A 19,544-nucleotide genomic window follows, 5' to 3' on the forward strand; every position below is an offset into this window, starting at 1 on the left:
TCTTCCGTCTTCATTTTACTTCTGTCCTTCGTTATTTTTTCTTCATTAATTTGTTTCTTACTTATTTCTTCTTTAATTTTAAATTGCTTTCCTTTATTTTTTCCCTTTTTCTCCTCCCAGATGCTTTCTTGCATCTCCATGTTTCTTCTGTCTTTCGTTATTTGTTTCTTCAGTTGTCTCTTACCTCTTTTTTCCTTCAATTATACTTCTTTCCTTTATTTGTTCCTCATTTCCTCTTTCTGATATTCCTTCTTCTGTCTTCATTTATCTTCTCTCTTTCGTTATTTAGTTTTTAAATTATATTACTTTCCTTTATTTTTTTTTCTTCCTTTAGCCTATTTCCTACATCTTGCATTCTTTCTCCACCTCTATTTATTTTTCGTTATATATAGTGCGATCGACAATCCACTAGGCAAAGAATTCAAGTGGCAGCACTGGCCGCTAAGCATATGATTGACTGAGGGTGTGAGGTTGTCAAACCGGAATAAATGGGAGAGTGCCAACTTTTTACAAGGTTACTAGAACTAATGGAGCTGCGGAGGGACTTTTCGACCGCACTGTGTATTTTCATTTGTTTCTTACCTCTTTCTTCTTTCAATTATTTTTTTTTTCCTTTATCTTTGCCTTATTTGATTCTTCAAACGTTGTTTTTCCGTCTTCATATGTATATGTATATTTACTGCCTTAAATTATGTACAATTTATATAACATTCGTTAATGGTGGTCCTGTTACATTTCTCCGTCTTCATTATCTTCTATCTTTAGTTATATATTTCTTCATTTGTCTCTTACCTCTCTTTTCTTTCAGTTATATTTCTTTTCTTTATTTTTCCCGGTATTATCTCCATCTTACATGATTTCTTTCTTCTTCATTTATCTTCTGTCTTTCGTTATATATTTTTTCATTTGTCTCTTACCTCTTTCTTCTTTCGATTAAATTTCTTTCCTTTATTTTTTCTTTATTTTATTTTTCTCACATTATTTCTTCCGTCTTCATTTATCTTTTCTCTTCTTTCTCTCTTTATTTGTTTCTTACCTCTTTCTTCTTTCAGTTATATTCTTTGCCTTTTATTTTTACTTTATTTTCTCCTTAGCTTCTTTCTTCCACCTTCGTATATCTTCTATCTTTCGTCATTTCTTTCTTCATCCGTCTCTTACTTCTTTCTTCTTTCATTTACATTTCTTTCTTCTATTTTCTCCTTACTTTACTCCTTGACACGTTCTTTCGCCCTTTTTTTGTTATACGTTATTTTTTCGTCCCTTACCTCTTTCTTCTTTATTACATTTCCTTCCTTCATTTGCTCCATCTTTATTTCTTCTGTCATATTTTCTCTTTGTTTTGTGCTTAATTTATTCCTTCTGCTTCTCTATTTATAAAAGGCTATATACTTCTTTAATTGTCTTCCCATGACAATATGAAGAATAAGGGAGAAAAAATAGGAAATGTCACTATATCTTTAACGTTATCTTATACGAAGATTTCCAGATATAAACCCTTTGTGATTGGACATTCTATAATCCCAGTTGTCGCCAATAGAATGAGCTATACATCATAAAATCGCTAAAAAATTAACATTCTCTGTTTTTTCCCCCATGCCCTTCAATTGTATTTAATAGAGATGAACAAAACTAACTGCCGCTCTCGCTCGCTGTGTTCGTTGCATTTGTCTTTCGAGTCTCGTCTCGTCATTCTCGTGCACTTCGAGTCTCGCTCATCATTCTCGAAATGGCATTTGGTCGGCGTGGAAAGATCTCGTAACTTTGAATAACATACGTCATTGAAATAAATAACATTATAAATGTTTAAATGAGACAAAAAGACAAAACAGAACAGTATCTTAGTTATCAAAATGTTCTAGTTGTATTATAATGATATTAGCTATGGTTAGGCCTATAAAAATAAAAGGAAAACAATTCTCAAATAAATTTGCATTTCTAAGAAACATAAAACATAACGTTAATATCTTTTTACTTGTGATTGCACACTTGATCTCAAACATATGAAAAGAAAATTCCTAGCCTTTTCATAAGGGCCTAGTAATTAAATAAAGATTGGGGAACGGATTATTATACACTGAAAGATAGAGATAATGTTTCAAATAGGCTACTTGATTGTTTATACATATAAAACAGATGCCAAAGTAGTTAAAAGTTCAGTCAGGTATAAACAACTGTGCCAATTCAAGGCTGCTTGACGTTCGGGATTTCGGGAGTGATCAATCTCGACGTCTCGAAACACTCACAAGCAGTCTTTACGTCAACGACGACGCCACGTATAGAATATTGTCGTGCGGGTTTTCGGCTTTGCGGGTGCTGTTAGTCTTGCTTTCTCGATCGTTGTTCATCTCTAGTATTTAAATATATTTCCTTTCTTAAGCCATTTTCACCTTTTTTACCTTTCTCTTTCTTCCTTGCGTAATTTTATTTACTCGTGTTACCATCTCCTTTTTCATCTTGTATACCTTGTTCTGTTTTACTTCATCTATTTCTCTGTTTCCTTTTTATCTTTTTAACTTTCCTTTTACTTTCTGTATTTCTTTCATTATTCTTTTTGTCTAGTTTCTTCCCCTCGCTTTATCTACATCTTTTTTCTTTCCTTATTCCTACATTTCTTCTATTTGGTGTCATATTATTCTCTCTTTGGGCTTTCATTTCTATTGTTTTGTATGTCTTTAATTATTTTTTATCTCATCTTTTTTTCATACTTTCTCTTTCTGGCCCATTCATGGTAGCGTACACTTACAATATTCTTTCCCAAGAAAAATTCCACAATATGCTTTACATTTACCTTTCTATAAATTGTTTAAATGCTGTATTAAATACTGCTAGTATAATATAAATATACGAGCCGCATCCAGAAAGTAAGTTTCCTGATTTTTTCCCCTTCAAAGTAAACGTAATTAGCCGTGTCAATTGCGCATGCGTAACAGATCTATGACGTATCAATCATATGTCAGCCGGACAGGTCCCGCCTGGTGCCAGTAGCGTGGAAGCAGTGGTCCGAAATGGAAGCTCTTATTCCTTCTCCCGCCGCCTGCGAGGTTCGGTCGGTGATGTAGTTCTCTAATGCACAAAGCATTGCGCCAATTGAAATTCATCGGCAGCTCTGTCAGGTCTATGGGTCGAACATCATGAGTAAGCAGATGGTGCGTCGCTGGTGTAGGCAGTTTTCCGAAGGTCGTCAAAGTGTCCATGATGAAGAGCGCAGTGGGCGACCGTCCCTCATCAATGATGATCGTGTTGAGCTGGTAAGGCAGTGCATCATGGAGAACCGTCGCTTCACGATTACGAAGCTGAGCAGCCATTTTCCGCAGATATCGATATCCTTGTTGCATGAGATTGTCACTAAGCATCTGCTGTTCAAAAAAGTGTGTGCCAGGTGGGTGCCGAAAAACCTGACACCCGAACACAAAATGCAACATTTAGGAGCAGCACTGACATTTCTGCAACGGTATCACGATGACGGCGAGGAGTTCCTCGCCAGGATCGTCACGGGCGATGAGACTTGGATTTCGCACTTCACCCCGGAAACCAAGCAGCAGTCAATGCATTGGCGGCATAGTGGATCTCCGGTCAGGACGAAATTCAAACAGACGCTGTCGGTACGGAAAGTGATGTGCACGGTGTTCTGGGACAGGAAGGGCATTCTGCTCATTGACTTCCTTCCAAGAGATGAAACAGTGAACGCTGACCGTTACTGTGAAACACTGCGAAAATTGCGACGTGCCATTCAAAACAAGGGGCGTGGAATGCTTACTGCAGGTGTTGTGCTCCTCCATGACAATGCTTGTCCACATACGGCTCGGCGCACAGCAGCTGTTTTGACGGAATTTGGCTGGGAGTTGTTTGATCATCCACCCTACAGTCCTGATCTTGATGCTAGCGATTTTCACGTTTTCTTGCACCTCAAGAAATTCTTGTCCTCCGGTGAGCGTTTTGGCAACTACGAACAGCTGAAGACGTCTGTCACACGCTGGTTCCATTCACAGGCGGCAGAGTTGTACGACAGAGGGATACAAAAGTTGATCCCACGATACAACAAGTGTCTCATTTCTGATGGTGGGTATGTTGAAAAACAGCTGAAACATTGCTGTACCTTTTGCCAATAAATGTTTTCCCGAAAGTATGTGTTCTTTTTTTTAAATAGGGAAACTTACTTTCTGGATGCGCCTCGTAGCATACATGCCTTCATTTTTTTAAATTTTATCCCAGCATTTGTACGTACTTCTTTTACAAAACTTCCCCTTCAAATAATTAAACAGCTATATATCCAAACTGTTAAGTTAACAAGGAATCATATCACTCGCATTTCTTGGTTGTTGTCCTTGTCAGGTACGGCAGTAACGGAGATGCTGGGGAGTCGGGAGAAGGCCCTAGTCCCACAGGCATCCCCACGTCCAGGAGGCCTTCCTTCAGAGCGGGCAAGCCCCCCGGTATCTACGACTTCGACAACACCGACTCGCCAGATCAATCGGGTAAGTCATCATTTCTTTCATCTGTGTATTTTATTTGTGAATCCCTGCCTTGTAGATGCACATTTCTTGTTCTGCAGCGAAAAGCCTCCATGGCTTGTAAAGCTACTTACTGAAAAGCCTTGGTTTTTCTGAATCGACGCATGCGACGTGCGAGATACTGAATTGGTTTCTATGGCTGCGAAATTCGAGGTCTACGCACCAAGGCTAAAGATAGGCCTGTATAAAATAAAGTAATGCTGTAAAAAAAGTATAGGCTATCGAGATTTTCGCTGAACTAAATTATTTTCAACATCCCTGATAACGAAAAAGTGGCTTCTGACACACCGTCGTCGGATTCAGTTCACGTTCGAAACCTACAAGAGAGTAACGCACGCGAAATATACAGAGCGATTCAAACCTAAGTTACTAGCATTCTCGAAGTTCTCAAGTTGTTCCGAAGCCCCGAACTTCCGGTACTCAAGATGGTTCCCGTACAACTTTGCCCTTAAATTCAACATTACTTGATTTGATCCCGATCACAGAAGTGTATTATTTACTTCGGAATATGTATGATATGAACTTTCTTGTGTTAAATTTTAACGTACCTTGTTAACATGTTTCGACCTATTTTCTGTCATCTTCGGAACTGGTCGTTGTTGGTCTTGGCGCCTCTTGTTTCCGGTGTGGGTGCGTTCGTAGTGTAGAGTCAAAGAGTGTATGTGTTTTGAAATTGAGTTGTGTGTTGAGAATATCGTTTGGGGTGTGTTTTCGTGTGTCTGTATATTTCATATTGTTCTAGTGTGTTGAGTTTCTGGCTTTTTGGTTGGATGTGCAGTATTTCCATGTCTGTGTTGATGTCTCTGTAGGTATGGTTGGCATTTGTGACGTGTTCTGCATTTGTGGAGGTGTTTTGTAATTTTGTTATGGCTGTGATGTGTTCTTTGTAACGTGTTTGAAATTATCTGTACGCACCCACACAGGAAACAAGAGGCGCCAAGACCAACAACGACCAGTTCCGAAGATGACCGAAAATAGGTCGAAACATGTTAACAAGGCACGTTAAAATTTAACACAAGAAAGTTCTTATCATACATATTCCGAAGTGATACAGTGTTAAAAGTTGTGTAATCAAGATGTATGTATTATTTATTTTATTTTTGCGCTTTAGCGATTAGAGACTATTGGTTCAGGTCAAAACTACATAGTTATATGCAGAACTGCAGAGGTTTCCAACCGGTGTGTCGCGCAACCCCATGGAATGTGTCTCGAAAATTTAAAATTGAAAAATAAATTTTGTGCCATCCAGAAAGTCTCTTTACAACGCATTTTTTTATTTACAACGAAGTCTTTGATATGATATATTTTATTTTGAGACAGACTTTACCAATGAAACGTGAACACCAGCAACAATGCTGAGTTTAATTTTTCTGTCTGACGATAATTCGAATGAAAGTGAACAACAATTCTTGGTAATTCGTTTACTTCTTCCACTTAGTAATAAACAGAGATTAGAATCGACAGAATTTATTTGTCAGCTTCAGTGTACAGTATACGCTTGAGCGGGTGATAGTGCAGCTATATTATCAAAAGTGCGTTACTTAGATTTTATCATGGACAAATATTTAATTCTAAAAAGATAATCTGAATCAAGTTTTGCGTTAGATGACAGTAGTGCTAATTCAAATAATGTGAGCGAAAATTCCCTTCAGGGTTCACAAAAACTTATTGCCATTTCGTAAATATACAGACGTGGACAAATTATTAAACTAAATTAATTATATGTGCAACGAAGCTGTATTTATCGGTAGAAATAATGAACAAAAATGTATTTTGCACAGATATAATGAAGAGAAAATTGAGTATTGAGGTTACTAACATTTTGTGAACATTCCCTTACTCTTTATTAACACGTTGATTTTGTCAGGGATGCTGGAAACCAAAGTTTGACACTTTCTTTGAATATTAGTATCATGTAGCCAGATATCAGACAGTGCTTAAATGAGTCTATGTTTTGTTGTAAGCCTCTTTTTATTTATTCACTTCCTTCTTCAGTATAGATCACAGATTTTCAATTTCGTTCATGTCCGGTCTTCTTGCAGGCCATGGGAGAATATCTTCTGAAGTATATAATTAAAACACCAGTAGTACCAACATAACCAAAAAATATATACTTAACCATCGGAAAAATATACCAGAAGATGTAAACAATCATATTTACAACAATAGAGACCCTGTGAATTACACTGATAGTTGATATGACGAATTATATTGTGTTTCCAAGAGAAACGTTTTAGTCTAATAATTTGTCCACATCTGTAGTGGTGAATACTTGCAATATGGTTTTACGTGGCGTGGAGCTGAATATAAACAAAATCCCGAGTGTCTTATATGCGGACATGTTTTGTCAAATCAGTCGATGGAGCCGAATGAACTGAAAAAAATATTTATAACTGTTATTTATAACAATGTCATAATTGTGTGAATCAGCATTTTGTATCATCAAAATAGTGAAATCTAACCAAAGGAACAGACTGTTGCATCTTGAAGATGATTTACGTGTTGGTCTGTCAACCATAAGACCACGTATAAAGAAACTCTGTGCAGCCCACCAAGCGCAGACTTCGCATTAATTTAAATAGATGATTTTTCAAAAACGATAATAAAAACTTTTATCGGATATCCAGCATAGATAGGTTGGGATTTTTGACACATATTTTCCTTTTTCTTTTCTAATGCCACTCAAGTAGCTGCCACTTAGAATTTTCGATAGCGTATTAACATCGACCTTTCTACAATTTGTCCGACACTACAAAGAAGTTATCAGTGCTTCTTTTCTGGCGGAACGCGCTTGAACGGCGTTCCGGCATCTTTTTCGTGCATTTTTCATCATGAAACCGAATTATGTGTGAATAACTATGTTTTTAATATAATTTTTGTTTGAATTCCTCTTAGGCATTGAAAGTCTTATTGGACGAAAAGGAGATTCAAAACGACAGTAATCATTTCCCCGTCCGCAATAAAATATTCCACACAAAGTTTCACCACCTTCTTCTATAGAAGAAAGAATCGGTTATTATTATTATTATTATTATTATTATTATTATTATTATTATTATTATTATTAAATACATTAAATACCTTACTCTATGCCGATGATCAAGTCATAATTTCCAATTCAGAGGATAATTTACAAAGAGGATTGTATACATTAAATGAAATATTAAAAGATTTTGGGATGGAAATTTCAGCACAAAAATCAAAAGTAATGGCATTTTTAGGACAAGACCCAGTGAGAAGTAAGATAATACACAATAACCAATGCCTCGAACAAGTGCAAAATTTCAATTATCTGGGTTGTGAAATATCTTATCAAAATGAAAAAGATGTGAACAAGAAAATTACCAAATTTACACAAATTCTAGGAATAATAAACAATACATTAAAAGCTAAATTAGTACAAAAATCTACAAGAATAAAAATATGTAATACACTAGCATTACCCACCCTTCTATACGGAAGCGAGATTTGGACATTAAAGAAAAAAGACATGAACAGAATCAAAGCAACGGAAATGAAATTTTTCAGGAGAACAGCAGGATATACTCTTTTAGACCGAAAAAGGAATGAAGAAATTTTAGAACAATTAGAAGTAGAGTCAGTAGAAGAAAAAATCACCAGATACAAATTCAATTGGCTAGATCATGTAAGAAGAATGGAAAATTCAAGAATCCCAAAAATTATGATGCAATATAAACCTAGAGGACATCGTCGACCAGGAAGGCCGTTAAGAAGACTGTTAGATGGGGCCGAAACAGGTCTACAGAGGCCTAATTCGTGAAGGATGATGATGATGATGATTATTATTATTATTCATAAAAGCAAATAAGTGTGTCGCGATTTAGTGGGCGTTCAATAAAGTGTGTCGTCAGTCAAAAAAGGTTGGGAACCACTGACATAAGGTATTTCTATGTTAAGCACAATCATTAAATAATTTTCGTGAATTTATAAGCACCAATGCCTAATAATAGTACATTATGCAACGAGCCTATAATGATAGTAATTAAGACGCAAGTATGTTTGTTTATGAAACGAGCGCAAGCGAGTTTCATAGTTTTCATACGAGCGTCTTAATTACCATTATAGGCAAGTTTCATACGACTTTTTATGCTCGACCATATTTCTAACTTGAAATTATTCAGAAGTATTTATTTTTATTTGTATCTGACAGAAGATCGGAAGTGACCTTGTTCATAGCTCGTGAATTGTGAGATGTGCGCAGACGCGAAAGTATTGATTTTTTCCGAGGAACAATAATGTCATTGACCTTGATGTAACGCAGAGAATGTATAACCTGGAAATTGATTTAGAATTGAAAAACGAGATGACAAATTGAATTTATTTGAATATTATTTACAATTAACGCTAATTATTATAGTAACAGAACATAACTTTCTGCGACAGTATTGGAATTCCAGCCTCCGTGACGTTTCCCTCGTTTTTCGATTGCATATCCGAGAATAATCGAAAACCTGAACTTTAATGAATAGGTGTACTTTAATGACATGCATTAAAGGACTGCTACCAGGTGTATAATTACTATATTTCGGCATGGTCGAGCATAAATTAGTTTTATCTAAAACACTCGCACATATACGTCACACACTTTTACAATATAGTTTCTTATTTGTACGCTGTTCGTGATTAAACTTTTTTCGAACGACCCATAACTGATATTCTGAAGAAACTTGAAGAAAAGAAGATACACATTGTTTACACAATTGAAATAAATAACATATAGATGTTTAAATGAGACAAAAAGACAAAACAGAACAGTATCTTAGTTATAAAATGTTCTGGTTCTATTATATGATATTACCTATTGTTGTATAAGTAGAAAAAAAATCTCAAATAAATTTGCATTTCTAAGAAACATGAAACATAACGTTAATATCTTTTTACTTGAGATTGCACACTTGATCTCAAACATATGGAAAGAAAATTCCTAGCCTTTTAGTAAGAGCCTAGTAATTAAATAAAGATTGAGGATTATTATTAACTGAGAGGTAGAGATGATGTTTCAAGTAAGCTACTTGATATGTTTATATTGTCGGACCATCGGATCTGTGCCCCCGTAAGATATGCGAACTGAACCCTAATTCCTTCTCAGCCTCGGTAATTCATTTCTCTCCCTGCACTCCTATCTCTCTCTTTTCTAGCTCTCTCCCTTTCTCTCCCCACTACTCACAATTTTGAGCTTTCTTGCGGGACAGTTTATTTGCACTTGCAGTCCAGTGCTGTCAACTCAACTTGAACACTGTAGCACGGAGTGGCGAAAGAAATATTAAGAAAGTACATAATAGCATTTTTCTATGAAGAGAAACAAACAGGTCAATATCTGTTTCCTCTAAATCAGGCAACGAAAAGAGGAGCTGCGATCACAGGTGGGGCTTATTTTATTTCAATTGATTACGTATTAAAATTACTTACTTAACTAATACTAATAATACAACATTTTTATGTAATTTATATAGACAGGTCAGAGCGCCTAACAAAGAAAATCAGGAGAGAGGGAGTCTGTGCAGAAGATGAAAAGCTAGAATCACCAGGGAAGAACAGACCAAGGAAACCTTTAATTCTTGTAGATGATATGAACCGATGTATTTTAAGAAGAAAGGTACAAGAATTTTATACCGTGTAGAATGAAGTTCCGACATTGAAGAAATTACTGAAGGTTGCGAGAGACAATATTTTCCAAGGTTGGAGAGAAACGCTGCGGAAAGTGATTCGAGACATGGGATTTAGGTTTGAAAAATGTAGAAATACAAGATCTATTTTGATTGAAAGAAATGATATTGTAGCATGGGGGACCAGTTATTTATGATACCGTTTGACGGAAATTTGGCAACATCCCTATTCGGCAAGGTTCGTGGCTTGCTGTTTAACGTGGTAGGAGGAAAGCGGGTGGAATGGAGTGAGTACAGGCGTTAACTTTTTCAAGAACGACGACAGCGCTGAAGGGGCACAGATCCGATGGTCTGACAATACATATATAACAGTTGCCAAAGTAGATAAAAGTTCAGTCAGGTATAAACAACTGTGGCGATTCAAGGCTGCTTGACGTTCAGGACTTCGGGAGTGATCAATCTCTGCGTCTCGAAACACTCACAAGCAGTCTTTACGTCAACCCTAGATCATATATACCCAGATAGGTCGGCCTTATAGGCTTTGAGGTTAACAACTTTTGTCAGGTTTACTACGCTGCCATCTAGTTGTTACATAAGGAGTCACGTCATAATTCCCATTTGAATTGCATTAGCGACTGTACTGCCATCTCGTGTTCGTTTATGGCGGACGGGTGGCGATCCTGGCGGTTGTTCTCTTCAAAGTGCTGCCGATTTTAACATAGCGATGAGTTATCTGTTACATATAGGCGTCAACGACTCGACGTATAGAACATTGTCGTGCGGGTTTTCGGCTTTGCGAACGCTGTTAATCTTGCTTTTTCGATCGTTGTTCATCTCTATTATACACACCCCTAATTTCGCCTACGAAACTATTAAATGCCTCCCACATGTTTTAACTGTTTTTTTAGGCTGACTGAGCAAAAATTAACGGCTTAAGTCAGACACTCAGTACAGTAGAACCCCTATTATCCGTAATAATGAAGGGGGTTGACTGAACGGTTAATCGAAAAAATCGGATAATTAGTACCATAAAATATTTTCGTAAATTAAATGAAAAACACTTGAATTTTCGTCATTTCCTCCGTGGTCTTGTGTTTAACACGCTTGGTAGCGAGTCAGAAGTTCGTTAAATTCGGTTGTCAACGACATATTTTTAAGGGGTAAGAAAACTCCTTGTAATGGCTGTCAGCGGAAAGATATAATAATAATAATAATAATAATAATAATAATAATAATAATAATAATAATAATAATAATAATAATACTTACTTACTGGCTTTTAAGGAACCCGGAGGTTCATTGCCGCCCTCACATAAGCCCGCCATTGGTCCCTATCCTGAGCAAGATTAATCCAGTCTCTATCATCATATCCCACCTCCCTCAAATCCATTTTAATATTATCTTCCCATCTACGTCTCGGCCTCCCCAAAGGTCTTTTCCCCTCTGGCCTCCCAACTAACACTATATATGCATTTCTGGATTCGCCCATACGTGCTACATGCCCTGCCCATCTCAAACGTCTGGATTTAATGTTCCTAATTATGTCAGGTGAAGGATATAATGCGTGCAGCTCTGCGTTGTGTAACTTTCTCCATTCTCCTGTAACTTCATCCCTCTTAGCCCCAAATATTTTCCTAAGAACCTTATTCTCAAAAACCCTCAATCTCTGTTCCTCTCTCAAAGTGAGAGTCCAAGTTTCACAGCCATACAGAACAACCGGCAATATAACTGTTTTATAAATTCTAACTTTCAGATTTTTTGACAGCAGACTAGATGACAAAAGCTTCTCAACCAAATAATAACTGGCATTTCCCATATTTATTCTGCGTTTAATTTCCTCCCGAGTGTCATTTACATTTGTTACTGTTGCTCCAAGATATTTGAATTTTTCCACCTCTTCGAAGGATAAATCTCCAACTTTTCATAGGAATTAAAACTTGTTATCAACTGAGATATATGGCTCCCAGAATTGATGTGTAATGTAACTAATCAAATGCTTGAAGAAGAAAAAAAATAATGGTTTAAGCTTAGTAAACACCATGTAGCATGTTAAAATTCAGTTCGATAAACCCCTTCATTATACTACGTTAGAAATCGCTTTAAAGTAACGACATGAAGATGAAGTCCCCGCACAAGAAACTCGTCTCAGTCGCTCTCCATGGAAACAGAGTTGTAACTTTCAACGCCCGAGATATTTGTCTAGATTGATTCTCTGCTTAATTTGCCTCCTATCTCACAGTTAATCTTGTACTTGAGACATGATCCTGTTTCTACAAAGTATTTAAACCTTGCAACGCTCTCGTATTGAGAGATGTAAAACATCGCAACTGAATGTAATTCCGTCTGCGTAGAATTTGATCCAATTAGAGGTATTCTATTTACGTCTCGCAAAATACCTTTTTTATCTCTTTCTGTGAAACGTAATCCTATAATATTAAGTATAATTGGATGTAATTAGCCGGTAGAGAACCCTGCGAGCTGAGGGAGAGAGAAACTCATCGGTACGGTCATAAAAATAAAATACGATCTACTTTGCGAGGAGTATCTGACTCTCGTGTAGCAGACATTAAAGCTGAACACAGTGTTCTAATTTGTAGTCGAATCTGTTCCGAATGCTCGCCTGTTACGATCATGTTCCTCTCATGGCGGCGGTTTCGTTATTGTCTTCTCCTCAATTGCTTTCGCAAGCAAGAACGGCATAAAGCACGGCTGACGGCCTTAGGATAGATCGATCGATACCTTCTGTGTGTTGTTCGTAGGGAAAAGTAGGATAAAGGCTGGTTTACAATAAACCGGGAACGGAAACTACAACGAGAACGGAAATATTCTTAAAATAGATTTATTTCAATGTGAGCATTCACAATTAACGAGAAGCTTGCCGGAACCCGGCAACGGGAACGTGAAAGTTAATTGTGATGCTCATATTTAAATACATTTATTTTAACAATATTTTCGTTCTCGTTCTCGTTTCCGTTCCCGGTTTATTGTGAACCAGCCTTAAGATACGCACAGTCTAATAGTACGCAGCCTTCGAATATTTTATGGTAGTTTCGATGTTGGCAAAACTGTCTGTCCATATGAGCTATTCCATCTCAAATCGAACTAAATATAGAGAAAATTGACCTTACAATTTCTAAATACAATGAAACTTTTTTGTACGTAGAGAACTGTGATATAATGCTTTGTGCAAAGTTTGAGGCATCAGAACTTCATAGTGTTTAAATTTAAAATATTTAAATGTATGGTATTTTCATAAAATTTGCAACTTTAAACTGTTGTAGCTCCGAAACCCTTTCACCCAATGATCAAAATCATGGTTTATTTTGATGCTGAGAAATTAAAGTTTATATTGACATATAAACAGATTTTCTTATTTTTTATGGAAATGGAGAAATTTAGATTTTTCCTCATTAAGACGCCTTTGGCTAGGAAAAAATATTTTAAAAATATATAGCTAGATTCCGCATTGAAAGTACAATTAAACACTTATTTTTTACTGATGGTATGTTGATAAGAAAGTATTGAAAATATCAAATAAATAAAATAAATAGTACGCGAGTGAGCTAACCAGCTGACTGTGAGACGGGAGCTAGCCTAGGCAAGCAAGGCAAGGAGACATAAACACTTGATGTTTCGTCTAGTAGGGCATAGCTGGGCTAGCTTCATCACAGGTTTTCATAAACACAGGAGTAAAATGACGCCCATTGCTCGCTTATCTTCATCTCTCGGCCAGTGTGTACTGTGTTGCGCCTTTCAAGTCTAGGCGTGTGAAAATAATTTATTTAATACCCCCGAAACTTATTAGTGTCACACTAAGCAAACAATGCCGAATCCCTCTTAATAATGCAAGGTTTTTTCTCAATATTTTTTACATTTTTACAAATGGGCAAAAAGCCTAAAAGTAAGTAAAATCAGATTATCTGTCTCTCTGTATACAATAAAAATAAGGATTACTTCTTATCATAATCTACAAAATGTCAGCTTCAAAATGAGCTCTCGATCAATGTTTTGCAGTAAATGGTTACAGAGTTCTGAGCGCTGAAAGAGGCTTGTTTTTATAAAATACGCTAAATTTGTCGCTCAACAATACGAAAACCGTTTGACTTTTGATAGTATATTTTTGCAAATGCACTCTCCTCAGCACCTTGTATAAATAGGGAAAAAATTAGAGTATAAAAAAATGCGAGGTTTTTTACTGATCGATTTCATATGGAATAGCCCATATGTTGTTTTCTTAAACTACATGTAGAAGTAGGCCTACGCATTACCTATTAGCCTATGTTGTAAAATCTTACCCGCACCTGATAGCATTATGCGATATTTACAGTGGATGTTTCACATCCAAACTCCAAGGGTGACTAGAAGACAGTGAAACGCGGCAGAAATTCTACACCTCGTACGTTTCTCAGGCACATGTTAGGCCTATTTACAAAAATGAAACAGCCTTTATGCAAGACCATATTGTGAACTTCCATAACACACTTATTTGAGCGTGCGAAACACTTAGTGACACCACTAAACTGGTCCATCGTCGAAAATTTTTCGTGAATATGTGGGCGGGTATCGTATGTGATCTGTTGTCGGACTTCATTTCTGCATCGCGCTACACGACTTTTTGATAATATGCCTCTTTGGGAAAAATAGTTGCTGTTCTACATATATGACGGAGCATCGGCACACTTTCATTTCAACTTTCGAGAGTTCTTACACACAAGCGTTTACAACAGATGTATCGGCCGTGGCTCATCAACACTATAAAATAGACTCTCAGGTCTCCGGACTTCAATTCTCAGGATTTTTTTTATTTGAAATATTTTGTGTATTTTACACCTGTTGATAACGTTAACGAACCCCGGGAACACATTTTAAGTAGTTGTGAACAGATTTAGAGACATGCTACAATATTCGAACGTGTACGATTGTCGATGAGGAAATGTGCTCATGCCTGCCTTGTTATGAACGGTGATTATCAGAGCTAGGAACTTCGTACCGATCTCGTTATTCAGGGTGCTAGCAGCCAGGAATTGGGCATACAAAACGGGAGACCTGCGCGACCAACGGCCGCCTTGGAGTGCATCATATTCAAGTTAACAACCCTTACTGCATTCAACAGGGTCACATCGGCAGTATGCAAGACGTTTGAGTAACAACGTTCGGGTCGGAGTTCGATTCCCCTCTTGGGACGAGTTACGTGGGTGAGGTGTTTTCGGGGGTTTTCCCTCACTCCTATGGATGAATATCAGGTAACATTATCAGGCGTATGAAACCCCACTCATTCTCGCCACTTCCTTTCCTCCCTCATCATTCCGGTTGTCTTCCTTGGTTATCAGATCGCGTCTGCGGCGGCCCTCCGAAGTTCCTGACGCTCTCGACCGGTATCCATGGATATGATAAAACATGGTATTTGGCGACCCAGCAGCGGAACCCACTCCCCTCCCGACTGGTGAGGTGGCCTACACCTCAGACCGTTGAGACTCCTGGAGGGGTGGCGTACACCTCAGACCGTTTGAGGGGGGAATGTAGGGGGGGCTATTGGTGTGGAAAGGTACACGGATTTGGAAGGATGGCGGGACTGGTCGTTAGGGTGTTGGCGGTTAGGTCGGTTCGGCGTGGGTGCGTCGGTGGGCTTGCAACTCATCCCAGGGCACACAATAGACCTCAGATCGCGGTGCACAAGGATGTTCTCCTCCCAGCCTCACAGAGAGAAAAAACATATTGTTCTGCTGCAAATGTGAGCGAGGATTATTCCCTGTTTAAACACAGTAAGTTTCCTAGCACTTTATATAATTATATGTAAGCATGTATGTGTGTATGTATGTATGTATGTATGTATGTATGTATGTATGTATGTATGTATGTATGTATGTATGTATGTTCAGTTAGTTTCCCTCTTTGGATTTTACTTAGTAAGCGTTTCAAGATATTTACGAAATGTATTATTTTATTATTAACCTGTTGTTTTCATCATTTCTGTAAATGTTACACCCTATGTTATATTTTATAGGTGTAAATTATGTAAATATGTAAATATGTAAAGAGCAATTGTATCAATGTCAATATATGTAGATATAACAATTCGTATAGTTGTACATAAACATAATTATGTAATTATCTGTGCATTTACGAATGTCTCATACGTCTTTCTTTTCCGGAAACGGGATTATTGCCTTGGCGACGAGTTTGTTTTCCTTTCCATTGTTAATGTTATGTTTTATTTAACGACGCTCGCAACTGCAGAGGTTATATCAGCGTCGCCGGATGTGCCGGAATTTTGTCCCGCAGGAGTTCTTTTACATGCCAGTAAATCTACTGACATGAGCCTGTCGCATTTAAGCACTCTTAAATGCCATCGACCTGGCCCGGGATCGAACCCGCAACCTTGGACATAGAAAGCCAGCGCTATACCAACTCTCCAACCAGGTCGACCCTTTCCATTGTATGTTCCTATTTATGTGAGAAGCTGTAGCTGTGTTTTGATGACGTCGCACCTGGCTGGACGTACTCTGCATAGGGCGATAGCGATCGGTACGAAGTTCCTGGCTCTGATTACATGTTATAACGCTCTCTTTCTCCAGTGCTATCAGATGCAGTGTTGCCAGCGTACGATCTGGATCGTACATGTACGATAATTTGGCATCACGTACGATCCAACCTTGGATAGTACGAAAAATGTGCGAGCCTATCGGCAAATAGGAAAGAAAAAACTGTCAAAAAGAGGGAACTTTTTAAAAATTTTGTTACAATATACGACTTTTAGAATTTTGTAAGAGTATACATTTCTGCAGTATTATGTTCCACTTATGCATTCAAATTAGTTTAACAGATTTCTATAAACAATGCTTTTTATGTCTCCCCAGGCCTAGGCAACAACTTGATTTTCGTAGACTAAATATTATTATAGTGAAATCAAGTATGCCTATTGCTAGTGGCTATTGAAAAATAACGCGAACAAAGATTCTTCCTTCATTTAATTCCAAATGTCTCAGAAATAATTATGTCCTCTCCAGTTCTCTCAAAATACTCAACATAGCTAATTACTATTGCCATGTAAGCTTGTACAGGGACATCATTTTATTTTTACTAACATTTTTAATATTAACCTGGCTATATCTTTGGATTAAAAGTCTAGAACCGGAAACACCGCTTGCTCCCTCTTCCAAGACTGGAGTTCAATGATACTGCCGTAAAATACAAATCACTTTACTAGGTATAGGAGGGAAGAAAAGTAGTTCATCCATTTATGTAAACTAGGAAATATCGCAATTTTGAGTTTGATAATTTTCATTAGCTTTTGTTTAATCAAAATACAGTACTGTATTAACACTTAGTGTTTTTACTCACGAATTGAACTATCCATTCGAACGTATTAATTATGCAGTGTATATTGTACTGTTACAGCACATTAGCGTACAATATAGAGAATGAAGTTAAATTCAAAAATAATCATAATACGGATATTTGAACACATTTTTGAAAATGGTGGCCGTTCATTTCGATACAGGCTTCAGTTCTTTTGTGCATATTATCGCACTATAGACTATTGTACCTAATTCCAATTACCAGTTTCGTCCTTCGTACGAGTAACTCATGTTGAAATAATTCTATGCCTACTCTATAAAAGAGTACCTTACGTCCTGTAAATTTAATCTTCACTTCTGCCCGATCCGAAAAGATCAAATTACTCAGAAATGCTATCTACTGCCCGTTAAAGTGGTTTTGTCGCAGGGTCATAGAAAGGGGGGGGGAAATCACGTGACAGTTAATTACTTAACGAGGCCATTTTATTTAAGTTATTTTAAACAGTTGTATGATATTACGTAGACATCCAATTCCTAACAGAAATTAATGTGTTCAGAAAAGAGCTAAGACAGCCCAGATAGTAGACTTTACAGATGGGCGAACAGAAGCAGATGGGGGAAACCGGGATGTGACGCAGGCAAACGGACGACAGAACCTGTGCGAAAATATGATTCAATATAAAAAGCTCTTTCGTCACTGGAAAACGCGAAAATATTTCTGGAACGCACTATACTCACTAACTCAGTACTGCATACGCGGTTTTGGTTCTGTGTGGATAACGGTTGTAAGTTTACTAGTAGAGGGGGTGGGAGTGAAGTACATTAAAAAACTCAGGTACAATAAAAATTGAAGTAAAAATAAAATGATGTTTCTGTATTTTTTTCAATAATTATGCAGTAATGTTTTGGGAACCCCGGAACAGAAAAAGATGTTAATGTTAATGTTATGTTTCATTTAACAACGCTCGCAACTGCAGAGGTTATATCAGTGTCGCTGGATCTGCCAGAATTTTGTCCCGGAGGAGTTCTTTTACATGCCAGTAAATCTACTAACATGAGCCTGTCGCATTTAAGCATGCCATCGACCTGGCCCGGGATTGAACCCGCAACGTTGGGCATAGAAGGCCAGGGCTATACAAACTCTCCACGGAGGCCGACTACACACACACACACACACACACACACACACACACATACACACACAGAAAAAGAAAATAAACATATTCGATATACATATAAAGGAACATGGAACAGTCTGTAACGTTATTCTCTCGTAGGATTACCAACCCTGCCGTATTTCCCCTATTTTTTTTAATCTCACGGCTTCCGTATATTTTTTCTCTTTGAGCATTTTTCTCTCTTATTTCTTCAATGTAAAAATCATTATTCTGAACATTTGATTTGGCACGAGTGATGACTGTTTATATGATGAATTTTATTGTTCAAGAGATGTATTGAAGTCTGCAGTCTTTTCAAAAGATAATGCTTGCCGGAAATGGACTTTATTTTATTAATTATTTATTTATTTATTTAACCTGGTAGAGATAAGGCCATCAGGCCTTCTCTTCCCCTCTACCAGGGGTTTACAACTACAATATAAAGAATACAATTACAATTATAATTACAATTTAATATTGAATTTACAAATACAATAAAAATCAAAGTACTAAAAGAATTAACAGACTAATAAAAGCTAGACAATTCATTGTAAAAATTAAGAAGAGAGAATTTTTTTTATTAACTAAGTAAAAATTAAACCTACTCTACGCAGTAAGAAAATGCTTAATAAGTTTGCTTTTGAACGCTACTAAATTCCGACAGAGTCTGATGTCACTGGGTAGGGTATTCCACAAGTGCGAAAGCGAGATTGTGTATGATGATGAATACGATGAAGTCTTATGTGTTGGTATGGATAGTATGAGGCTATTTTGCGTGCGTGTGAAGAGATTATGATATGATGACAGGTAACTGAAACAGGAGGCAAGGTAGGTAGGTGTAGAGGTGTGAAGGTCTTGGAAAAGGAGAACAAGATAATGAATATTTCTACGTTCGTTAAGCCGTAGCCAGTTTAGAGTTTGGAAGGATGGGGTAATGTGGTCAGCGCGACG

General features: G+C 37.2%; 1 protein-coding gene across 1 annotated transcript in view; it reads left to right on the forward strand.

Moving 5' to 3' along the window:
* Window positions 1–19,544, forward strand: part of Fife (regulating synaptic membrane exocytosis protein fife) — a 1,049,884-nt gene that overhangs the window by 815,728 nt on the left and 214,612 nt on the right. The window contains exon 11 of the mRNA XM_069845197.1: window positions 4,333–4,475. Within this exon, the coding sequence (XP_069701298.1) occupies window positions 4,333–4,475 (143 nt within the window). The remainder of the gene's footprint in view (window positions 1–4,332; window positions 4,476–19,544) is intronic.

This window comes from Periplaneta americana, chromosome 14, assembly GCF_040183065.1.
Source record: "Periplaneta americana isolate PAMFEO1 chromosome 14, P.americana_PAMFEO1_priV1, whole genome shotgun sequence".
NCBI lineage: Eukaryota > Metazoa > Arthropoda > Insecta > Blattodea > Blattidae > Periplaneta > Periplaneta americana.